General features: G+C 48.2%; 1 protein-coding gene across 1 annotated transcript in view; it reads right to left on the bottom strand.

Annotated features, from left to right (window-relative positions):
• itpr2 (inositol 1,4,5-trisphosphate receptor, type 2) overlaps positions 1 to 25717 on the bottom strand; it is an 86413-nt gene that overhangs the window by 46018 nt on the left and 14678 nt on the right. Inside the window, 33 exon segments of the mRNA XM_049007394.1 lie at positions 798 to 979; positions 1340 to 1465; positions 1894 to 2018; positions 2124 to 2248; positions 2770 to 2838; positions 2840 to 3022; positions 3897 to 4082; positions 4084 to 4098; positions 4856 to 4978; positions 5524 to 5649; positions 5963 to 6046; positions 6982 to 7137; positions 8944 to 9109; positions 9597 to 9654; positions 9866 to 9989; positions 11117 to 11310; positions 12149 to 12296; positions 12703 to 12850; positions 14582 to 14833; positions 14989 to 15171; positions 15605 to 15724; positions 16251 to 16423; positions 17053 to 17211; positions 17462 to 17499; positions 17502 to 17602; positions 19510 to 19670; positions 20116 to 20215; positions 20792 to 20943; positions 22356 to 22400; positions 23995 to 24090; positions 24683 to 24829; positions 25242 to 25325; positions 25440 to 25538. Of these exon segments, the coding sequence (XP_048863351.1) occupies positions 798 to 979; positions 1340 to 1465; positions 1894 to 2018; positions 2124 to 2248; positions 2770 to 2838; positions 2840 to 3022; positions 3897 to 4082; positions 4084 to 4098; positions 4856 to 4978; positions 5524 to 5649; positions 5963 to 6046; positions 6982 to 7137; positions 8944 to 9109; positions 9597 to 9654; positions 9866 to 9989; positions 11117 to 11310; positions 12149 to 12296; positions 12703 to 12850; positions 14582 to 14833; positions 14989 to 15171; positions 15605 to 15724; positions 16251 to 16423; positions 17053 to 17211; positions 17462 to 17499; positions 17502 to 17602; positions 19510 to 19670; positions 20116 to 20215; positions 20792 to 20943; positions 22356 to 22400; positions 23995 to 24090; positions 24683 to 24829; positions 25242 to 25325; positions 25440 to 25538 (4248 nt within the window).

Genomic DNA, 25717 nt, shown 5'->3' with positions numbered 1-25717 from the left:
CATGAGTTAGACTTTTCTTTTTTATTTATCCAAATGAATGTTACGACTATACCATTTATTCGTGTATCCAAGACTTTGGTGATCAGATATCTGGGATCAAAACAAACTGCCACCATTGCTTACTATGTAGTGTTCCAAACTGCATTTTGCAATGTCTATACTTTGATGTCAAATTACAAACTTCACATAAATCTGACATATTTACAAAGTACACGAAGATTAAGATGAGTTTAATGTCAAAACAAATATATAAGAAATAATTTATTTGCCATGAATTAAGTTTATGATATTGAATGAAATGTGTGATCACGCCCCAGTCAGTGAGAGTGTGTTCCCTACCCCTAGACCCCAGAGAGTTAAAGAGCCCTTTCATCTGTTACAGTTAATCAGTTGCTATTGACACGCAAAATGCTTCATTCGTAAACAGGATGCTGTACAGCCTACTACATCTCAAACTATGTTCACAAAGACTAATGAATTAAAGTGTAACTTTTGACGACTTATACCAAAGCACTTACATTCAGAATTAGCAAAATTTCTTCAAAATGTCACTAAACCCCATTCTGACCCACATGCAAGGTGCCAGGGCAAGAGACTCAAACCCTGGTACCAGAGTTGTGAGACAACAGTAATCCAACCTTATAATATTACTGTACTGAGTCCACTGTGAGAGTATTTTAGGAAACAGGGTCCTACAGCAGTATGCAAAGTGCCTGAAACAGGTAACCAAAGCACGTCTGACTTGAGCTTGTCGGCCCCATCTGCCCGAGCTTCGCGTGGGCACTGCCGCAGCCCACCTGCATCTTCTCGATGATGTTCTTGTAGTCCAGGCCCCCGATGGGCTCCCGGCGTGGCCCGGTGCGGGCCGACAGCCTCCAGCCTTTGGCGGCCCGCTGCACCATGTTGTGTTGTACCTTGGAGCACAGCGTGTTCACCTGGCCATCCAGGTCCACGGGGATGGCGATGGAGCGGTTCTTGGCTGCAGGGCAGAGCAGAGCAGCAAGCATATGGGTGCCGCAGGGCCGCGGGAGTGGAGGAAACCAAGAGAGGAAATAGCAAGGAAATGTGCCTAGAATTCAACTATTTTAATTAATACCCGTCAGTCGGCGACAGAGAAAATTGGACTAGCTCAAGAGTTTCTATTTGCTTTTCCATTCATTTACCTTCAGAGAAGTACAGGGGTGAAGAATATGGAGTCCATGGCTTTTACTTATATAGATAATGGCTCACTGATATAATCTAGCCAATAAAAATGAAATAATGTGAGACCCAGAGCGGGGAAGGTGATTGGATGTCAGTGCAGGGGCACGCCCCGGCCCGAGGAGGGAGCGCGACTCACCCACGTCGGCCAGAGTCCGGATGCAGCCCTCGATGTTGGCCTTCTGCGCCGTGATGATCCAGTTGCAGTTGTGTAAACGGAAGGAGGACTGAAGAAGCTGGATGAAGATGGGCTGGTGGGTCTGAATTTGGGGGGGGGGACGTGGGTGTGGATCAGGGAAAGACTCTCATTAATGCAGTGTAGTACAGTACACCTGTAGACCCATCTATAGTTCCCAAACCACTGCAGACAGATTTAAATATATTTAGTCCATTTCAGAGAGGAAAATACAGTGACAGGAGGTGTCATACTGTGGATTATATAGTGTAATATGTGTAATACAAGGCAATATATCAATTACACAGAGATTTAAAGCCTGTCCTTGATTAATAAAGGTCTCTGGCATTCATTCCAGTAATATTCTTCATGCCACTGAGCTTTGAACTCAATTATGTTGTTGAATATTACATCTGAAAAAGCTGGGAGCGGTGAAAGAGACACAATGGCTATGAAAGAACCGTCTGAAGACGCTCCCATTCCTACTGACGACGGAATTGAGGGACGCGCACCTGCAGGTTTGGAGTTGTTGACGGAGAACTGGGAGCCGAAGAAGCCCTTGACGATGGCCATGACCGTCTCCGTCACGTACCGCTCCAGGACGCTGTCGGTGTGCCTCCTGTCGGTGGTGCTGTTGCACACCTGAGGAGCAGACAAACATTCCTGTCCACAGTCTCAAGTACAAAGCACCCTCAGCTAACCCTTCTGCATGAAATCCTCCCCAGTGTCACTACTGGTGAACGTACCCCTGGCCATGTCAACAAGAATGTTCTCAAAGAGCATCCAGATGTGGTTACTGGTGTAGATCTCCTTCATCTCCACCTCAGTGTCCACGTAGCAGTGATTCAAGAAGTTCACATAAGCAGTTTTCACCTGAGGACATGCGAACATTCCAGTTCAGTAATCCTCAGAGCGAACATTTTCACTATTGAGGTATTTCCATGCACTTCACATATAACTATCATCAATTCAATCAGCATGTCCTGCAATGGACTGGTGCCCCATCCAGTTTGACCTTGAGAAAGGGTCCTGGCTCACCATGACTAGACAAGCTGTGAGACAGACATATAGACAAATAGACAGACAGAGATCAGTACAGGTAGATCAAATAGATCAGATACATAAATCAGGCAGATCATATAGACAGAGGGATGGATGGATGGATGGATGGATGACATTAGACAGACAGAAAACATCAACACCTATTAATTACGGCCAAGGTAAACTGATGACAGCTGACGTCCCATCCAGGGCGTCCCCTGCCTTGTGTCCTGTGGTTCCTGGGATGGACTCCATGTCCAAGGTGACCCATTCCCGGATAAGCAGTCATGGAAGCCGGATGAACAGATGGACGGACAGCTCCGACCCCCATGGCCTTCCGCGCGGGGTCTCACCTCGGGGATGCAGTCATCATGCGTGACCACCTTGACGATGTCGTCGAGGGGCAGCAGTGAGTTGCACTTGAAGCTCGGTGTAGACGTTTTTGCCCTCGGTGCAGGCGGCCAGCAGCTCCACCAGCGTGTTGTGGTAGGCCAGCGGCCCGTTCTCGTCGATGCGCTCGCGCTCCGAGCACATCATCTGCAGCAGCGCAGGGAAGGACGCCCTGTCGTTGTAGAAGACCAGCACATCCTCGCCGCCGTTCACCAGCTGTGGAGAGAGCAGCACGATGGTCAGAGCTGAGGCGCACAAACCTACAGCAGAAGTGTAGCTTGGCTGGGGCAGATAGTTAATTAGCCTCTTTCCATCTTTCATTCCTTCACACTGCATCTTTGTAACACGTGCAAACTTCAGCTCAACAAACCCTTTCAAACTGACAATGATGAAAAAGCTGCACATGCAAGCCTTAGTTTATTTGGTAACACTTTATAGTACATACCTTCATAATGCATTCATAGAACATTCAGTCAACCTTCATAATGCATTCACAGAACATTCATAAGCAACATGCAAGTACACCTTAACATCCTAATATCTTTAACAGCTTTAATATACATTAATAACAAACATTATATTATACAATTATAATGTTTGTTATTATTATATAATGTTTGTATATTACAGCTGTTAAGGAATGTTAGGACGTAAAGGTATACATGCATGATGTTTATGAATGATTTCTGAATACTTAATGAATACATTATGAAGGTGTACTGAATGTTTTATGAATGCAATATAAATGCATTATGAAGGTGCAGTTAATGTAAAGCGTTACCATTTATTTTTTCATTTACGTATTTTGATGTGTGATTTTTTTTTAAACAGTATTTTATTCGATTTCAGTTGTACTGATAAGAAGAGGACACGTTTTGCACAGTTTAGAAAGATAATAAAGGGATATTTTTGAATAAATTTGCCTGCAGCTCATTCTGTTAAAAAAATCGTGAGAAAATTGTATCGAATCGCGAGTTGAGTGTATCATTACATCCCTACTGGTAACACAAGGAAACACAAGGTAAGAGCATGCAAAATATCATCCTCGCATTTTGAATAATGCAGCAGAGGGCTCGCCACGCCTACTCACCTCCGTCATCACCTTGTCCTGGCACTTCTTCACGTACTTGCCGTCAGCCTTGACGATGGTCTGCAGGAAGCGCAGGTATTGCACGCGGCGGCCGTGCGTCTCGATGCAGTGCACGAAGTGATGCACCACGCGGTCGCTGATCTCGCTGCACAGGTGGTAATTGTTCATGAAGATATGCCTCATGGTTTTCTGCCTCCAGGAGCTGGATCGCAGGGGAGGGGGGGGGGGGGGGGGGGGTCAACATATATTCATTAGTGCTGACCTTAGCTGTGGGAGAATCTGGGTTTCTACCCCTAAGGTGCCCAGAGAGGCACAAAAATCGCAGCCACAGTTTCTATGCTTCTTCTCTCCTATCACTAAGCGACCTCATCCTGACCATAATGAGAAGAGTCCTGTAGCCATCTCCTACACCTTCTGTGTTCATTTATCAACACGTTTGGTGGACTCACCATCTGGCATACCAGGCGTTTTTCCGATGGGATAGGAAAATTTTTATTCTGGGGAACCCCCCCCCCCCTGCCCCCGCCCTCATCAGCTCTATCCATCACAGGCTTGTACTGCATGTGTTGAGGGCCTAGACAAAACTCCAGAATTTATTCCTAATCGCAGTCCAGCCTAGTTTATCAATAATTCATAGGAAAAATAAAACAATTCAAATACTTCAAATGGAATTAGTCTGAGTCCGTCTTGCTTTGCTACAAAAACGATGAGCCTACATAAGGGTATAAGGGGGAACAGGTTCATTCCGCAAATGTGAGTCAAGAACTGGCTCCCGGAAAGTGCCGGCAAAGAGCTGCCAGTCCAGAGGTCTCTTTTCCGGAGAGTCACTTGACGTCGAAGCACAGGCGGAAAAAGAGACGGAAAAGCTTGCACTGGGGGGGTGGTGCCCGCTCTCGATCCCACTGAGACACTGTCGAGCGACGTGCTGCAGATGGCGGAGGTAGGCGAGGGACACTCACCCCGGGGGTGAGGAAGAGGTTGAGATGCTTGTGCAAAAGGGCCTGGTTCTGCGGGTTGCCACGGCAGAAGTTCTGCAGGAAGGCGTGCGCCAGGGTCATGATCTCGTTCATCTTCTCGTCGGTCTGCAGAGGCAGGCAGGTTGCCGTGGTGAGCACGCATTCTCGCAGGTGACCTTCCCTACTGCAGCACTGTGCTAAGCAAACCTATCACACTCTTAAAGGTGCAGAACCTTTTTATCATTACATACAGAAATAACACGGTATATGATTTACAGAATTATTTTAATGTCTTACTATTGCATTAAAGCGTTATTGATTTATGTATCTTTCCTCCCATGTCAGCCACAGACGTCTTGTAAATATTTAGCAGTTTCTAAGTTGTGCTCGGCATTCCGGCTGTGTCCTTTCCTAGCAGGCTGGCGGAGTCAGTTCTGGACAGAGTGTGCCTAGTGCCCTGACAAAACATGGTGCAGACACAGATGGAGTAGGGGCTGCGGATCGAAAGGCCGGGCTACGGCTGTTCAGAAGCGCGGATGCCCTCTGCCGAAGATGCAGCCTGCGAGAGACTCGGGATCGGGCCGGCTCTGGCCAGAACCGCTCCAAGCCAACGTCGGCACACGCTACTCGCGACAGACTGGTGGCGCCCTGTTCTCGTCCGGCCCGGGCACCTTCTCGTAGGGTATCTGCAGCAGGTCCAGCACCACGGTGTGGGCGCCCATGTTCTTCAGCAGCCTCTGCTGCTGGACTGGACTCTTCTTGCTGGGAGAGCACAGCTTGCTGAGGCAGAGCAGGATCTGCGTTCCCGGAAAAACAGGGATAAGCCATGGTGACGAGCCACATCTCCCTGCCGCGGGACGCCAGAACGAGTCGGATAACTCATAACGAACCTCTTGTTAGACTCTATAGGAAAGGAACTGGGTATTACATTATTCATTACAACCAGAAGTGAAAGTAATACCTTCCCTATTATGTACAACTTATTAAACAGTGTTGTTTGCCTCATTGAACATGGACAAGGTAAATCTAATCCAATCCACTGGGAACAAGGAGAATTTAATGGGACTTCTGAGATGCTATCTTTGCAATATTATAGTAAGTGCTGCTCACCTCTTTGATTATAGTGTAGTTGTTAGCTCTGTTGCTGTCGATCTGAGGTTTCCCATCTTGCGCTGGGCTCAAAATACCAACCTCCTGTAACTGACAGGACAGTTCACAGATAGCTACCTTTATTCTTAATTATCGTTAATTAAAAGGTACTGTGGGCGGCATGGTGGTGCAGTGGTTAGCACTGTTGCCTCACACCTCTGGGACCCGGGTTCGAGCCTCCGCCTGGGTTACATGTGTGTGGAGTTTGCATGTTCTCCCCATGTCGTCGTGGGGTTTCCTCCGGGTACTCCGGTTTCCCCCCACAGTCCAAAGACATGCTGAGGCTAATTGGAGTTACTAAATTGCCCGTAGGTGTGCGTGTGTTAATGAATGGTGTGTGAGTGTGCCCTGCGATGGGCTGGCCCCCCATCCTGGGTTGTTCCCTGTCTCGTGCCCGTTGGTTCTGGGATAGGCTCCAGACCCCCCGTGACCCAGTAGGATAAGCGGTTTGGAAAATGGATGGATGGATAAAAGGTACTGTTAATTAAAGTTAATTTGGATATATCAGGGGATGCATAAACTGTCAATTTTTATCAGTCCTGAACAATAAAAGTATAAAATGTACACATGGGGATATAAAGAAATATCTCAGTGACCCTTGGTGCACCTCTCATGTGCGGACTGTAGGGGGCGCACCTCTCATGTGCGGACTGTAGGGGGCGCACCTCTCATGTGCGGACTGTAGGGGGCGCACCTCTCATGTGCGGACTGTAGGGGGCGCACCTCATGTGCGGACTGTAGGGGGCGCACCTCTCATGTGCGGACTGTAGGGGGCGCACCTCTCATGTGCGGACTGTAGGGGGCGCACCTCTCATGTGCGAACTGTAGGGGGCGCACCTCTCATGTGCGAACTGTAGGGGGCGCACCTCTCATGTGCGGACTGTAGGGGGCGCACCTCATGTGCGGACTGTAGGGGGCGCACCTCTCATGTGCGGACTGTAGGGGGCGCACCTCTCATGTGCGGACTGTAGGGGGCGCACCTCTAGGATCTGTTCCTTGCTCTGGTCCTCATTGCCGTAGCTTCCACTCTTCTCCACCCACAGCTCAGACTTCTCCACCGTCAGCCGCAGCTTATCCAGGCCCTCCTTGATCTGCTTGTAGTTCTCCACGTCCTGGCTGGACACTAACAGCTGGACCTGCGGTGACAGCGTGACACGTGGATGACCATGCGGGAGGTCGCAAGTGCGTGGAGCGGTGATGCAGTGAAGCAGCGGTACGACTGGCGGACGACGCCACCTTCTAGACCTACTGAAAAGCTCTACAAGAAAAACGCACATAAGCTATATAAATGTGTAACTAATGAACATCATTACAGAAGATTACCTTGGAGAAGACCATTAAGAATGCCATTAGCATAGAATTGTTGTTAGGAATATATGAGAAAATCGTATTTGAATGAGTGAGTCACATCCCTCACCAGTACTGTAGTAATTTATGGTGCGTTTTGAAATCTAGTGTACAGTCCACAAGTCCTTTTTCAACCGTTTCTCCACCAAAAATGCTTTCATTAGTGTTGCCAGGCATTGGCGGGGGATTGTAAACATTGTGGATGGAATGAAAATCCATAGCTTAGTTTAGCCAGACATCACCAAGACCCACTGTGATGAGCTGACGGACGGCGAGAACCTCTCAGGAACTCCTACAGATGAGCAGCTCAAGGAGGATCTACAGTTCATGCATCGTATCATATATAGTACATCACAAATAAGATAAAACCACCAAGAACGAACATTCATAGTGCCTGGTCTTCAGGGTCCTATGTACTCTAAAGAGGTCAAATGGGGGGGGGGGGGGGGGGGGGGACTCCTATTAACTTCCTTTGCAAGACTTTAATAAAACCATCCCATTATGAGAGGCCCAGTAATACTGCGAGGCAGCCACCGGCCTTGGAATTAGCCTCGCTTCCAGCGAGCCGGTCCTTTTGCAGTCACTGAGTCTTGCCCGGCTCTCTTTGGGGACGGCCACCGCCTCGCCCGGAAAACAACGAGGTGTCACGTTGATTTCTCGCTCTCGCTTATTCGCCGCTATTTTCCGGGATGAATGGAAACTCGCTGAAACCACTTATTACAGCCAACATTCAAAGGGAAACAGAGTGACTTAATTTGAGCATCATATTCCACTAGGTATCTGGCCATTAAAATCCCATTTAGTACACTAATGGAGAATGCCACCTCAGTCCGGGATTAAAATCCAAAGTACCGGCACCGTTCCCACGCTCGGTGAGGGAGGCAAAACCTACAGGCAACAGCTTTGATATTTGGAGGATGGACAAGTCAATAATTAAAACTGAAAGGCATATTTATTGGAGGAGGGGCGATTGAATTCCAATGAAATATAGAGGAGAGCACTAAGGGTTGATGCTCAGTGGATGAATGGCGATCGCAAGCAATTTTACAGCGTTGTCTGCAGACGTTTGAACAGGTCAAGTCCTGTTGTTCCTTAAAGTCAGAGGTGGAGATTTGAGGTCGAGAGAACAAATCCAGATTTTGCTACAATCAAGCAGTTGAGTACTCTGTGACTGTGACTCTATATACTCCACTGATTGGTTGAAACAAAATCCTGGTCTAGATTCTAGATTCTCTCGGCACCTCAAATCTCCACCTCTGACATGTATGGCAACTTGCAAGCCATGCCAAGCTTGCCATGTTCTCCAGATGTTACCTACAATTCTTCCTGTAGTGCAAAAAAATGCAGGGTGACTGGTGTGTCTAAACTGCCCTTATTGTGTGGTTGAATATGTGACCTGCGACAGAGCGATATCCCTTCCGGGATGTTCCGGGGAGATATTCTGCAATGTGAACGTAATGGATCAGTAGACGAGCACAGAAATCATTGAGCTGTCATTTCATGCAGCTGAAATGCTAAGCCTTCCGTAGATAGCAGTTAAAATGCACCAATCCCCACTTGACCCCCACACTCAGGGCCAGTGCTAGCTTGCGCACCTGTTTGAAAGCCTGCAGGACCTCAGCTCTCTGGCTGAAGTGCTTAAAGAGCAGCTGAAGGGCACCAGACACCAGTGGGGCGTAGTCCTGCATGATGAGGTGGATGAGGACCCTCAGGAAGGTCCGGCCACCCTCATCGTCTAACTCCACGGCACTCTTCTCCTCGCTGGGGGCCCAAGAACCAGGAGCCCAGGGGAACACAAGTTAGCCCAACACTCCTTTGAGCAGATACATACAAGTACAGCCACACATGTTGCTACAACAACAGTTTACTGAAGCCAATGTTAAGACAAAATTCAGTCACTGATTAGCAAAATTCGACTAGCATTTTACAGAGATCTTCGGCTGTAATTTCGGTGCCACGTTCTTGCATTATGATTCTTGCTGGCTACATATCAGTCACACTCAAGTCTGCATATCTACACCTCTGTCCCAGTCTGTTACCATTCTGTGCCAGTAAGACACAAAAATAATTTCTCAATACAGTTTTTATGCTTTTCCTTAATAAGCAGAGCTCCAATGCCTGTATAATTCTACAGGTCTTGGCAAAGGCAGACATTACAGGAAACTTCCCTATCCAAGCAGATCCCAAAAACGTGATCAGAAGTTCTGCATCTCATGTTGCTTCTACCACAAACCCTTGGATTACCCACCTTCCAGCAAACATGGTCTCCGCCTGGGCTGCAATACCATCGAAGTCGGGGTCGGACACTATGGGAGAGCAGAAAAAGGCAGGTGACTCAGATTTTCGGGGAAACCGGTGCCTCTCAGAGGTAATTAAGTCAGAAAGGCTGCCTGGGATGCAGACTCTGAGGTCACTTCAGAGGGGCTCGCCGACCACATTCTTCAATATGTGTCAAATTAATGCAATCGACAAGGAAGGCAAATTCGAGCGATTCACGATGCATAAAGTCTGCCTCACCAGGCGTAGGGGTGGCGTCCGTCATGGACATGGAGGGGTCAGTTAACGAGGTCTCTCCAAATTCCTTCTTGTAGATCGACAGCAGGAAGGTGATCCTGTAGTCCAGGCGAACGCTGAGAATAAACTTTAGAGCGAGTTTTTTGTTAGACAGAGCTCAAACCCAAACTGACAGTGGTATTAAACAGATTTGCTTCTCTACTGATGTGCAACTACACGAGTTAAGAGTCTTTTCAAAGAACATCTGAATGCACCATGCAGTTAGTACTTTCTTTGAAATCTACAAATGATCACACACACCCAGCTCAGGACTGTACTGCTAAATTCACCATGGGATTAAAGAGCAAAAGTACCCTTTTTGTGTTTGTAAACAAGGATGATGGTTGTTGTGGGTGGAGCCTAACCGGTGGCAGAAAGACAGTTCTGCATTAGTGGCGTCAGGTGTGAGCACCAGCAAAATCAAATTTACACATCAGGAACGTGGATCATCCGGATACCTTCTCCAAGCACAGGACAGGTTGTCTTACATTAATAAGGTAACACTTAGCGATGGGGTGAGGTTTCCTGACCCGAGCTCACTGTCGAGTCAGTGTGTTAAGGATCTAACAAAATAGACAAAGTTACAGCGGACAGACATCTTCCTGTACCTTATGAAAAAGCCCAGTGTCTATACAAAAGAAAGACTCAAGCATACAAAATCTCTGGATGCATACAATTTTGTACTTTGGGGTGGTGTCCAGGACATCAAATACCGAAATTTGTCGAATGATTTTTGTGTATTAGAGACCAAGGTACTGCCGAGTCAGTGGCAAGGACATAAAACTATACGTCAAACAAGTCGAACGATTATAGACTGGCGGCAAACTGCACTTGCATGGCTGAGTAAGTATTAACTCTTTTTCATTGTAAATCACTAGAGCTCCTGCAGCTATTACTACCTAGGTGTTGTGAAAAAATGTTATTTCATGCTGCAGCTGTAGGGCTAATACACTATGTCTTATATGAATAACATATGTAATTGTTATGTGCGTTTAAATAAACAATAAACATCCTTTTTTGCATTCCTATTCTGACATCCAATGGCACAAGACATTTTTTTTCTTTATTCTGCATTTTCCTCCACTTCCTCCAGTGTTGTTCTGCCACCGCAGTGTGCGCGAAACTGCAGTGACGTAACCGTGACGACTACTCCAAACCGATCTATATGTAAAGCGTGGATGCACAGACTCCTGTCCACCTATAGGGGGCGCTCACCTGGAGGATCTCGATTATCTTTAGCTTGGTGTCCATGACCGTGACATTTTCACTGTCGGCCAAGCAAGAAGGCACGTTGTGCAGCAGGCCGCTCTGGTTGTCGGGGAGGTTCTGGGAAAGGATCGGCCCCCGGCTTAGCACCATCTGGGTCATCATCTCGCCGACGTCGTGGATGGTGCGGATCACATTGTTACCTGGCGAAGAACCGAGGGAGGCGGGAGGAAAAAAAAAAAAAAGAAGACATGGTAACTGCCGCTCTACCGCTCACAGAAAATGTTGTGATGTGACATGATTCTGAGATGAGGTGGTTCAGAAGGGGGGGAGGGGTTGCTGCACCCTGAAGAAAAACACGAGCAGCAACATAATGACTGCAAGTAACGTGACATACTGCTGTTGCTAAGACGGGGGTTAAATTACAGAAGCAGCCCGTTCTATGTGAACTGAAATCAAACTGATATCGAACGTTTCTAAAGATAGCATCTAATACAGCCATTTGTAGATCGATTCTGATTCACAAATAAAAGATCCGCTCCTGACGAACACCTACCAGAATTTAATTCACATGTATTAAGATTTACGTTTATTTAACAGACACTTTTGTCCAATGCAACAAACAAGTGATAATCAGAGAGCAAGATCAGTGTCTCAGGCTCAAGGGCCCAATGGTAGTATGGTTACGTGACCGGCCATGGGATTTGAACCCACAAACCTCTAGCCATGGGCGCAGATCCCCAAGCCGCTGAGCCACACCCTGTCCCATACACCAATATGATGAGTTTATGAAGACCTTTATCCAAGGTGTGGCAGTAAAGTCCTGCATCTTTTAGTCTGTATATTTTATATTGTTTTATCTTTCTGTATTTGTACCCTTCCTGACTTTTTCCTTTCTTGCACCGGCAAGGATACGTCTCTCAGTATTGTTGCACCTTGTGCAACGGCAAGGGCATTCATTCATTCACGCATTCATCTTTCCAGAAGCGGAGCGAACAGGGCAGCCTCGATGAGGGTTCCAGCCTCGGTCCCCTAACCTACCTCCCTCCAGGCCCTTGCTCAGTTTGCCCATGTAGGTGAGCGGTTGCTGCACAATGTCCAGAATGGCCAGCAGCGTCCGGGTCAGCCTCAGCAGCTCGCTGAAGCTGTAGAAGCCGAAGTAGACGAGATTGCGCGCCAGGTGGACCACCTGCAGGCGAGGAGTCGATCAGAGGTCAGCACAGTCCGCTCCGGCGGCCCGTGCCGGCAGGGAAGTAACACCTGCCATCGCATACTGGATACGTAACCAGGAGACACGCGGACGGAGGAGAAAAGTTTGATCTGCCCGACAAGCTGAACATATTACATGCAGTCAGCTATTACAATGAAATTCAGTCGGCGTTTCTAAACATTTGAAAATACATTCACCAAGTGGTCTGTCTGAGGGGAAAAAAACAGTCTATTGCGAGATTCTGAGAGCCAGACAGCCCCGCCCCCCCCCCCTTACAAGGTGTTTATTTTCATTCCTTATACATTAATAAAGCAGAAGTCTCCCACCACCTGCACCGTGAATCATCTTTTTCGTCTCTTTATCTTTTCTTCCTTTTAAACTTTACCTCCAACGTTAACTCATTCTTCTCCTCATTTGCGAACGGATAGTGCGAGTTGACGACTTCTTTAAGGTACTCCTCCACGAACTCCATAGTCGGGGTGAATGTCCTCTTCATCTCCTCCCGGGCGGCATTGGAGAACTCGTATTCGTACCTTAAGGGCACAGGGGAAAGGCTTTGGTAGATGCACATTTCTCAGGCAGGGATGCAGACATTTACAGAGGCAGGCACTGCCCTCCGAACACCAGCATCAAGGAGACAGCAGGATTAGTGACAAAGAGGAAACTGGTTTGTACAAACTGTGGTAACTAACTAACTAATGTGGAAAGCTAACGAGCGGTAAAATGCAGATGCTTCACGGATTTTTATGCCGTTCTGGGACAAAACACCAATCTAGGCTCACCAACTTCCACACAGGCACAAATACCGGTAAGCTTCACATGGACAAAAACAGCAGGTATATGACTCTGGGTTAAGCACTGGGATAAGGTCTGCTGGTACAAATCCCAAGAAGAAGCCTGCTGTTGGACCCTCTGGTGTGGCAACTCAACCAGGATTAACTGGGCTGAGAGCTATGCCAGCCGACGCAGATTAACGTGCTGGCAGAGAGACTAAGATGCTAATTATACGATTTATGCGATGGATGTTTTCAGCGGCGACCCGAGGGTTGGTCAGGGTAAAACAGAGACACAAGGAGCAGAGCACGGCTGACAGAGGGGCCCCCGGTCCAGCGAGAGTTAACGGCCGTGCGGCTTATCGGAGGATGCTGGCGGTGCGATGAGTCACTGGCACGGCGTGTGGCTGGAGCGGCTCGGGCTCATGGCTCACTGCCGTCACACTCCGGCTGGCCTCATGCTGAGCCCACAGAAAGCTCGCAGCGTGAGCCGCTGAATGGATGATGGGGGGGCGGGGGGGAAGTGCATTCAGGACAACAGCACTCGCCGGTCAAACCCGCTCGATTCCGAACCCCCGCCCAAGATATCCACTGCGGATTCTCAGATGTATGCTGAACACGTATCGCCAATTAAGGACCCGCTCGTATAGTCACCCGAGGCAGGGCATCGAGCGGCATCTGATCAGGGCTAACTCAGTCCTGAGCTTTGCCCCATGCGGCGCGCGGTACTCCAGGTAAGAACCCCAAGGCCGAAGAGCTGAACCAGGCCGCAGGAATCACGCCAAACGGACGCCCTGGCCAAAAGTGTGTCGCCCTCAGGATTAAGAAAGCCGCCACAAACAATCCCAAGTGGCAGCTTGTTCCATGAAAATTAGGTGAAATATTTATGTTGTTAAGAAAACAGATGTGCATCGGTAGCACCCTTCCCAGGGGGGTCTTGCTGACCCTAACATCAAGCATCATTTCCTAGCAAGGGGCCAGAGCCACTGTAGAATTCCAAGTACAAGGAGTCTTTCATTACATAAGGTAAAATAAGCATTATAATGAACCATGATTGAAATCTGATTTGGATGCACTGGACAACAAGTGAAATAAAAACACAACCTTCAACATTAACACTTCCCACACCGTCATCATCATGACCCACACCTACATCACCCAGACCAGGCCGTCATCATCATGACCCACACCTACATCACCCAGACCAGACCGTCATCATCATCACCCACACCTACATCACCTAGACCAGACCGTCATCATCATCACCCACACCTACATCACCTAGACCAGACCGTCATCATCATCACCCACACCTACATCACCCAGACCGTCATCATCATCACCCTCACCCACATCTTCATCATTATCCACCATCATCATCCACACCTCCATCATCATCATCATCCAGACCTTCATCACCACCACCACTCACACCATCACCACCATCACCCACAGCTTTAGCAGCCCACTGCCGAGACTGTCGGCCCTTACTCCTGGATGGTGACGTGGGTGGGAATCTCCGTCCACAGGCGGGCGTAGCGCACGGGCACCACGGCCTCCTGGGGGTCGCGATCCACGTGCATGTGCAGCATGAGGCGGCAGAAGGCGGCGCGCAGGTTGTAGGGCAGCATGTCGTCAAACATGCAGCGTAGGATCAGATCCACCGGCAGCTGGCTGGACACCTGGTTGATGGCCAGATACTGCCGGTCCAAGCACATCTTGGCAAAGAGGTTCAGCTGGTATCTGCAAGAAGGAAGGAAGCGAGCGGCACCGGGCATCACTGCTAGGCCCGTGGGAAATTTATGAGAAATTTGGTCCCTAGAATGATTTCACCGCAAAACCAACAAGGGGCACTGAAATTCTACCGTCTCTGTGGGACCGAGGGGCGGTACGGGCACCTGTAGTAGGTGATGATGTCCATGTCCATCTTGTGGTTCATCTTGGCGTCCTGCGCAAGGTGGCGGATGGTCTTGCCGTGCGGCTCCTTGTGGCTGTCGATCCAGTAGAGCCACACCTCCTCCCCCTCGTCCTCGTCCTGTAGAAGCACGCTCTCCAGACTGGTGTCTGACTGGGTGATCAGCCTGGGAGGGGGCAGGGAGGAGGCAGTGTGAGCCTTAACAAGACCACCGGGGATGAGAAACTACTAATTTGTTCATTAAAAAAAATTACAAATAATTCATTCAGCCACCACTATTCAGCATTAAAACCATAAGATGCTGTATAACGTGCTGTCATGTTCATCCATAATGCATAGGACACTTTTGATACTTTTAAAATGACTATGGGTCAATCGAGTTGGGCAGGTGCTATACAAGCTGAACTTTCCACGGTTTCACATTCATTGCTCATGCAAAAAACCTTCAGCTTCAACGGTCAATGATGTCACTTGTAGGGAGATGTGAGTCGATTGGAGCAGAGGTCAGTTTCTCAGATCCAGGGCTCCATGGTGACGTTTGCTTAAGACAACCCCTCCCCCCCTCCCCGAGGCCAAAAAAATGGGACACCGAAACTCACTTGGTCTGGATGAGGATGTCCGCGTTGGAGGGGTTGAGCACAAATTTGCAGATAAGCTCCTGGGTGACAGGAATGGCTGTCTTATTAGACACGCACAGATCTGACAGGTAGTCCAGGAACCTGAGACGAAGAGGAAAGGGGTGACAATTCCACATCTCTAACTGTGATGCTTTCAGCATAAATAATTATACACCTGCTCCCTTCCTCCTTGGTGCCAATGGGTGTCTTCTTGATTGCGCTTCAAGTACGTTTGCCAGAAAACGATGTGAATGCCTGAACACCGACATACCAAAGCTAACAGCCTGAATTCTGCCCTCTGTGTGAAACGTTGGCAGGGACGTATTCAAATCAGCGTCGGGCACTTAACCCTTAACCCTGAAAAAATGCTCCAGGGTCAATGGGTAAATAGGTAACCCATACGCCAAGCTCCACTGTCACCTGTTTATGTACGTTTTATAGGCGAGCAAGACGAAACGCGCAAAAACGAAAGAATTCTTATGTACTCATACTTGTACAAAGGGCTAACAGACCATCATACAAAAAAAATTCTGTCCGTAGCAAAAAGCCTTTCAAGAAGAAAAAATTAACCCATGTTTGCTTATATCACTTTTGAACAGAAGGGGGTGCCAGAGGCAGCCCTGCGGACCTGGGTTCCCGGTTCCGGCGCAGTAGGCTGACAAAGGTCTCGATCTCCTTGGCCGTGATGTGCTTCTCCAGCAGCTTGCGGTTGTTGTGGAGCAGGGCCGTTATGGTGTCCTCGGCCAGGATCTCGTAGCCAATCTGGGACTGCATGATGGAGAACTTTTTCGCGATGTATTCCTGGCGAGGAGGAAGGAGTCCTGGCCGTTAGATACAACATAAGGTTGCCTGCCAGGAAACACTGCGGCTTTGGGACTGATGAAAATAAATAATAATAATAATAATAATAATAATAATAAAACACTAAAGCTGCCCCAAAACCAAGCAACACGGAGCCCAATTGCCATGCTGGACAGGGCCTGCCGGAGACTGTAAACAGCATCACTGCATTAACCTATAAGATCTCCTGCCGGCAGAAAGACCAGCTATTTTTAACATTCTATTCATCAGCGACGTGCTGATTAATTTAATTAACCGTGGAACTCTAGGGAAGCAAAATTAAGCCCAAAACGAAGTCCTTGTTGCATGTTTCATATAGATGCTATTTTTTTACTGTTTTGGCTATATTATTCCCCTGATACATAAATAAAATTATATGAATTAATAATGCTGGCTTTTCAGCTCACTGCTGTAAAAAAAAAAAAACGCACACGCACACAGATACACAATGTGTAAAAATAGAGAATGTCAGCATATCACAAACTTGGGCAGATGTGATGCTATTGATATGTTACATAAATAAATCCCTCCCCTTCAGCACAGCAGCCCACTGATTGGGCCTCGGGGATCACGTGACCCTGTGTCCTTGCCTGGTTCTTTCTGTAGTCCTGTTGTGAGTGCCGAAGCACCCGGTAGCAGAGTCTCAGCATGTACTTGAAGGGGGCGTAGCGCTGGTCACCCAGGTCCTCCAGTTTCAGCATGGGGCCATCGGCCCGTTCCGCGAAAGGGGCCTTGAGTATGCCGAAGATCTATTGGGGGGGGGTCTGATTGGTTGATCCAACCCACTTCCTTTACAAACATCCAAATGGTCTCCCAGTCCCATTTCACATCTCCACAATAAATTTTACCACGTTTGACTTAACCGTTAAAAGTTTGGAAAGCACAGGGTTCCTTCCACGATTTAGCAAAGAGATAATGCAGCATTTCTCCAGCAGCAATATGTCTGCCTTCACCGATTTGCTAGCTGGAGCAGATGAGCTGGGTAATGCGTGGGCTCACCTGAGCCAAGATGTTCTGCTCCCTCATCAGCTTCTGCTCTCCCGGTCGGGCTTGCTGATGACCACAGAAAGCACATCCTGGCTGTTGTTGGAGACGCCCGCCACGAAGAAGATCAGGTCCTCCAGCAGCTTGGTGATGAATCTAACAGCGCCAGCCAGCACAAGGTGAGACACTTTCAGCGCCCATGATCTCATATCTCTGCTCTCGTATCCCATATTCACCTACTGCTCCTCACATGGATACACAGCAAGTGTTTGATTAACACCATTCATTATGTGCGACACATGATTGAAAGAAAATAGGATTATACAATAGTTTGGCTAAGATACCTTAAACGTCAAGCTACCGACAATGTCGGCCAGATTCAATTGTATATTTGTGCATGATACAGAAAATTCAGCTGTGATACTTGCAGAGCCGTGGTACTCAAATGTGGTCTGGAGTCCACATATGAATCGTCACCTACTAGGGTGAACTTTTATTCGTATTTGAGTCGAATACTCGTGACTCAAAAAAACCTTGCAGTGTCCACAGTACAGGGGTGGTCAGTCTTATCTAGAACGGGCCGTGAGGTATGCAGGTTTTCACTGCAACTCCCTAATTTGATTACTCATAATAGAGCTTTTCCACTGCCTCCAAGAACTGAGCAATAACTGAGCCGTAACTACTGTTGATTAGTTACCTGAGAGAATTAATTACTACAGACCAGCAGACACTTCAGAGTATTACAGAAACAGCAACACTAGTCGCATGAATCTAGGTTCAACTGAGTTTAGTAGATAATAGACAAAAGACAGAACCCTACCTTACCAGCAGAGAGGAAATTCAAGACAGAGCTTAAAGCACATAGTAATGAGTTTCTAAAAAAAGACACCCACACTGCGAGGTGCAAATATTGCAAATCATCGATTACTGAGGTGGTTGGCACAACGTCCAATTTCTGCTGACATCTGGAACTGCAAACTCAGTTTGTCGAGCTTCAATGACTGGCCTAGGGTTCAGCCAAAATGTGTTTTGCATAGAATCCCAGCGATAGCTATCCAGTTAGCTGGCCAACATATTTTTAATAATGGTTATTGTCGTACTTCATTCATCCCAGTGTCCAAAATTCTCATTTCCACATCACCCACTTTGGTCTCCAGAGAGACAAAGGTTTCAGTGAAGTTTGGGATCAGACCACAGGGTCAGTGCATGTTCAGCACCCCTGGAGTCGCTGCGTTTCAAGGTCTTACCCTAATGGTGGTGTGACTCCCCTGCTGGAAATGAGACTCAAACTACCAGTTTCCCAGACACAGGAGCCTAAACACCCCATCGTGCACGTTTTAGAATAAAATGTTCACAGCACTTGTATTTCTCAAAAGATTCATGTCATGGTCGTAGTATAGAGCCCGAATCATCACAGATATTTAACATAGTGTGTTACATAGAGGATCTGTCACTGAACGCTGTGTGTGAACTTCTTAGAAAATGAAAAACAAAATCGCTTAATAAAACATTTTGTTGAATTAAGAAAGCCTTTGATACTTGGCATCATTTTAATCATATTCCTTGTTTCCAGAGACAATTTTAAACGTTCATCACAACGCATAGATAGACAGATAGAGTGTTTCTGTTACCTTTGACAAATCATTAATTTCTTAGTTGTTGGTTATTTTAAATAAATTATTTAAATATAAAAAATTAAGGTATAGCATATGTTTAGTCTTCAATTTACAGCTTTTCCATGATAGAATTTAACGTGCGTTTTTTTCACTCAGTAATGGACCTGTTCTCGGCTGAGATACACCCCCCTACTGAATTGTTCTTGAGTCGAACTTGATTGGTCGTGACTCAGACACAGCATTGGCTATCTGTAAGGATCACTCAGTGAATAAGCAACCTGCTGGACGGCCACACTGCACACGACCACACTGCACACGACCACACTGCACACGACCACACTGCACACGACCACACTGCACACGACCACACTGCACACGACCACACTGCACACGACCACACTGCACACGACCACACTGCACACGACCACTGTCCGAGAGCACTGTTACCTCCTCTCATTCAGAGAGATGTTGCTTTCCTGAAGCTTCCTCACGGTGGACTCCAGCACCTTGTTGGCGTCGTTAGCGAAGTCCAGGTCCCTCACCTCAGACAGGGGCACGGAGACAATGGCAAATGCCTCCTTGTCCTCCTTCTTAGGGCAGGTGCCAATCTTTGGGAGAAGCGAGGTAAGACAAGCAGAGCATTAACATAACGGGGTTCCTCCACCCATATCACAGGTCACATATAATCATCACAAACAGGACTCCATGGAACTCATAGCATTTTCCAAAAAGCCAAATGTGTGACCTGTTATTAAACTGAAAGTAAGATTAGCACATCAGTAGAACGACTAGTGCGAGCGTAATTCATTTCCCAATAAATAGATTATGGCAATTAAATGAGACGTTATTATCACTGCTTTAATTAACTACGTAATCTGTGCTTAGGCTGACAGAGGGGTATAAGGCCAGAGCTGGGGGGGAGGGTAGAAGGGGGGGCTTGCTTTTAACTGAAAATGATGGCTGGGCTCACGTGTTGATAGGATTGGGCAAAACCAGAGGGCTGAGAAGTGACAGAAAGTGGGTGTGGCCAGAGTTGGTCACATGGGCGCCAACCTTCAGCATGACGGGCCGCTCCTCCTCAGTGTCAATGGGGACATTGGTGCTGGTGACCCAGGTGTTGGTACATAGGTGCCTCAGCCTCACGTAGGAGTTCCTGGAACGAAAGGCAAACTCAGCTGATCTTGCCAAGTGTTTGAAGACAACGATAAAGGAAGGGATGTCGGGGAAGGAAGCTAACATTAAAAAATCTGGAGTCAGAACGCCTTCATATGCACTCTTCAGCACTCAGAGTGAAAAATTATATTTTATTTATATGGCCTGTCAGTCTGTAATGGTCTATATATATCTGAAGACAATCTCAAGGAGAGAGTCAACAAAACCACAGAGAATTCCAATCTAATTACAGAGACAGCTGTAGGACAGCTGAGAAAGTGTCGGAGAGTCGGGAACTCCAGAGACCAGAGTCATCAGCCCGGGGCACTGCGCGTTCCTGAAATGCAGAACCCCGCTTAGACTCCACTCAATACCTGCCACGCCCCGTTGGGGGGCCAAAAAGGCTGCCATTTCCCAGGCTAGAGTGGGCGACAACATCACATGACTTTTTTGACCAATAAAGGGCTCTGCTGTTAATGCTTATTGGACAGACCGCTGGCTATATGATAGGTGTCATGCTATTTGGGAATGTGGGACGGCTTGCGGGGGGCGGGGCTGAATGACGCTGGCTGCAGACCTGGGCACCAGGCAGTCAGCTCTTTGCAGCGTGGTGGCGTCCAGCTCAAACAGCGAGGCGATGTCATTGCCGTGGGGCACCGAGACCAGTGTATAGGCGATCTTTTCCGCGGCCGGCCGCTTCTTCTTCGAGGCTGGGGTGTCGGCATCCGTCTGGGGGAGAGGACCCACAGGATGTAATCTGGCACCACAGAGATGTTTGGGAGCTACGCGTGAGTGCGAGCAGACACCGGTTACACGTACCACGCACACATGACCGCTCAGACCCTCGATCACAGGCAGGGTCTCTTACAAAGACACACACGCAGCCTCTCGCTGCCTCAGTCACATACAGATCAGTCATCTCTCCGCCTGGCTGAGCCAGTAAGCTTGCAGGGGACTGCAGAGATCCAAATCCCTTTCCTCTGCATCTGCAGTGAGCGGAGCCTGCTTGCTCTCAGCGGACAGCTCATCCCCCCTCCCCCCCCCAACGCTGGAGGGAGAAACCCAGAGCTCTGAATTGCTTCAGTGTCCAAACAACATTCACGTGAAAAGTTTGACATTCGTGTTACAGGACGCTACACGAGCATAACACAAGCCCTATCGGGGGACACACAATCACTAATTATGGCCGACTTGGGAGCGGAGGCGTGCGCTATGAGATGCTAACCGATTGAAATATTCTCTTAGTGCGGAAATCAAATGGAGCACGATTAGGACCGAGCATGGCTGCTCGCTTTTAGTTGAATGGGGCTAACATTTAGCTGGGTAAGACGGCGTCTCCAGAGCGAGGCTGAGAATTAATTAAGCGCTCATCTATATTCACCTGTGAAGGCCAGAGTGCTCATAATTGGAGGAGCTTAGCCCAGCATTATGTAAAACACTACGGAGGTGATTCGTCATCACTGCTAATTTGCTCCCGCCCGTCGGTGCCGGTGCCCTTCGTAGGACTCGTTAAGTGGCACTGCGGTAAAAAGCCCGGCGAGGCGGCGACGCCCAGAATCTGGACGGGTTTCGCCGAGGAGGCAGCAAGCTGGCTGGGAATACAGAGCACAGAGGAGGAACCGTCTAATTGCTACAGATATGAAAGGTTAATAATCAGCAGCCCCAAACCTCTCTCCTTCCTCCCTGGTGCCCCCTCCACACAGTCCTGTTCTCCGTTCTCCCTCCCTTGCTCCATCTCTCTCCTCATCTCTGCTCCATCTCTGTCTACATCTCCCACCCTCTCTCGCTCACTCTCACGTTCGACCCCCCCCCCCCCCCCTCCCCGAGCGGGTGACTCTTTCCGGGGGCTCGTGCAGACAGCACGTTCTCCCGCTCTCCTGGGTGCCCCCAGACGCAGACGTTATGTAAGAAGCCCCGTCTACGGTGCAGCCGCTGCGGCCCTCGCAGAATACTAATGCGTCAGCGCGGGGGGAGGGGCTCTCCGTCGGGGGCGCTGTGCTGCCCGCTGCCTCCGCCTTCATGCGAGAGAGAGTGGGAGTCTGCGCGGTTGCATAACTCAGGTGCGGCTGGCGCTGACGGGCGGGGAGCCTCCGCAGAACCGGAGAACCGACGGATCCGTGGGCCTGCCGGCCGCGACTCACCACTGTGCTGGGCTCCGTGCCTTCGTCCCGGTACTCCGGATTCACCTGCAAAGAAAGGGAACTTTCAAACACGGAACACCATCCCTGACATTCCCTACAAAGCGAAATCCTGTAAGATTTAGCATTTAAGTTTAAACTAATTGAAATTTAAAAAGAACCCGGCAAAGAATTAGTTTCCCTTCAGATTAAAGCTTCTTGACAGCAGCATATAAGAGCAGTGAGCTAGGAGGCTTATACTTAACACTGCAATGCTGGTTTTAGGTACCCATGACGGCTCCACTCCGACTTTCGAAATCAAACTTCAATTTAAAGTTTCTAAACGATGTGAACTAAACAAAGAAGCCAACAGTCTAAGAGTAAAATTAGGGGCCGGTCGGATCATTCTCTGCTAGTCGACAGGCAAAGCATTTTCACGTGAACACTGCCCTCTGCTGGTAGTCTCACATCGTGCATCTCACTCCCATTTCAATAGTGTGGGAGTTTTTTTTTTTGGGGGGGGGGGGGGGGTGTTTGGAGAGGAGGTCACTCCAAGGACATCTGTGATCATCACGTCACACATTTTGTATTTTAAATAAATAACGCTGAATTGTCGAGAAATAATAAGCGTTTATGCCAGCTCCATGCTCCATTGCTTTGGTTTAAATGCAAAACCACTGGAACTGCAAATACAATGATGGCAGACAAACCAGATCTGTACCAAGAGCCGAATCCTGCCGTAAGGATTCAAAAAACATTATAATACATACATATTGTAAGACATGTCCTCATAAGAGGGTTAAATGCGTGTCTGCTTGCAAAATCCACATTTCAGCAGATGTGCCAGGCAATTTGAGGCTTTGGGTACAACATCTGCAATTACACGCCGACTGCAATGTGAATTCGCGGTCAAACAGGTAACTCTCTGAGACCGCAGGGACAGCCACGCAGGCATACAAGGATGGAGCAGGCAGAGAGAGGTATCTCACAGCGCATGTAACGGTTATTAAGGGTTAGAAGACACACAGATGTGTCACCCCACCCCTCGAACTGGTCCGTCCTGTTCCGATTAGGTCATCGACCTGGTAATTGGCGCCTAAATGTTCATACCTGCAGAGAACAAGTCAGGACGTTCCCCCGCTAACATGCCAGGAAGGAGATTACCAAATGAGGGTACCGGTAATCCGTTTTTATTATGTCAGCAACATGAGACAATAAGTCAGCTTCAATCACCGATATACAACCGTAGATATGAAACTGAAAACACATGTACGTTCGGGATGGGGTTCCAGACCCACTTTTGGGTTCCATATCGTGACGAACGCGGGAACGGGCCAATCTTCCAAAAGCCGATTACATCACCGGTTTGGCAGTGCCGCTGCAAGCTTCACGAGAAGCAGGCCACACCATTCACAGGAACTTTATTTTATTATTATTTAGAAATGGAGACAATGAATTCATGCATGACACCTCACTGGAACAAGAGCTTTGTATCATCTTGCCTCACAAAGTCCTTGCAGGAAGCACTACGACATATTTGGTTCTTTCTCGGCCCGACGTGACACGAACCGTCCGAGACTTTTCCAGAAAGACCTTCTGGCTGGGTCAGAGGTCAAAGAGTAGGGAAGCCGTGGGAACATATCTGGAAGGAGCCGACCCTCACCTCGGCAGCCAGGTAGTTCCCCGTTGCCAGGTGTTTGAAGCGGAAGAGGCTGTTCCACTGGCCTGCCCCCCCTCTGCAGGGGTCATACTGCACCACCTGCAGGAGAAAAGGTCACGGCTGATGGCTATAAAGAAGCAGGTACAGCAAACAAACACTTTTCCAACATAAGAAGGTACGTCGTGGAGAAGAAGATCAATTAATTCTTAAAACTATATATTAAATAACAGGTAAATAGTTCAGGTCCAGAAAGGAAAAATCCAGACCAAGGTTTTGTTTCCACCAATTAGTTGAACATAAAGAATCACAGAGGAAGAGTAATCAACTGCTTGGCTGAAATAAAATCTTGGTCCGGATTTTAACTTTCTGGACCTGAACTATCCACCTCTGTTATATACTATGTATCCTCTCATCCCTTGTCCTTTGTCTTTCTTTGTCCATTTTCCCTTTTTTATTTCATGCACATTCTGTATAAATGACACAGATGATATAAATGATTCTGTATAAACGATTTATAAATAATAAAATAATGGGTTGCCACATACTTTTCAAGCACCTTGGGGCAACTGTTGTGAAAGGCGCTATATAAAAATAAATTGGAACGGACTGAATCACTGGTAAGCAGTTATTGGGAAATGTATTAATAACTACGTGTATCTACCTCGACCTTTTCTCAAGGCTCCACACTCACCTCCACTTCCCAGAGTGCCTTGGAGCTGGTGGCGGAGGTGGCAGACTGGCGGAGCGTGGTCCTCAGGAACACATGCTGCTGCTTCTTGTAGTCGTCACACGTCAGGAACTTCTCCTGCTCGGCGTGGAAGAGCCGCACCACATCGCCCTGAAGCGGGGAACGCGGGGGGGGGGTCAGCGGCCTTATATACGACTACAGGTCAATAGCTGTAGATGGCATGATAATGAAGATACACCCAAAACCACATAGCCAACATGTACAAAGAGTGTTTTCTACATCAACTACTGAATTTACTGGGTTCCTGGTACTTAACACCAGGATATAGGCCCGTAGACAGAAATGAATGCTGAGGGAGGTCTGTGTAACTTCGAGGGAGGGTTTGATCCCGTAGTTTTGCTACCTGTATATGTGCTTGCCAGGAAACGTGGTCTGCAGTTTCAGTCTATGCCAAAGACTACCAAAGACTGTGAAAAGCTACTTATTCCATGTCATCAACCAAGACTGAAAAAACTGCATATTTTCCAGAAGAAATGGTGGAAGTCCTAGTATCTGGACTTACTCCTTTTAAGATGTCTTCTCTGTAGTCGCTGAACTTCATGAAGAGGGTGATCTTCCAGCTGGTGTTGCAGTTCACAGCATTGACCTGCCGTTTGCGGAGAGATTGAGAGGAAAGGCTCAGATCCATGGCTGTGTGGGGGGGGGATGCAACAGCGTAAGTGTGTGTGTGGGGGGGGGGGGGGGGGGGGGGGGGGCTCACCTCCTTACAGCCGGGGTTGTCAAGCAGCTCGATGTTGCTGGCGTGGAGGGGCTGCCCCGCATTCATGGGCATCAGCACCACCTTATCTCCCACCACCACCTGCAGGCCCATGAGAATGGTTCAGAGGTGTGGGACACAGCGGGGGTGGAGGGGGGTGTGAGGGGGCAGGACATGGGAACAAACCAGTAAGGGACACACTGGTATGCTAGTAACGGATAAGGGAGGAGAACACTACCAACAAACCAGTATCATTGCCCACTGGCAAACCAGTGAGAGGC

Source organism: Brienomyrus brachyistius, chromosome 3, assembly GCF_023856365.1.
Source record: "Brienomyrus brachyistius isolate T26 chromosome 3, BBRACH_0.4, whole genome shotgun sequence".
Lineage (NCBI taxonomy): Eukaryota > Metazoa > Chordata > Actinopteri > Osteoglossiformes > Mormyridae > Brienomyrus > Brienomyrus brachyistius.
This window is presented reverse-complemented; position numbering and strand designations above follow the sequence as displayed.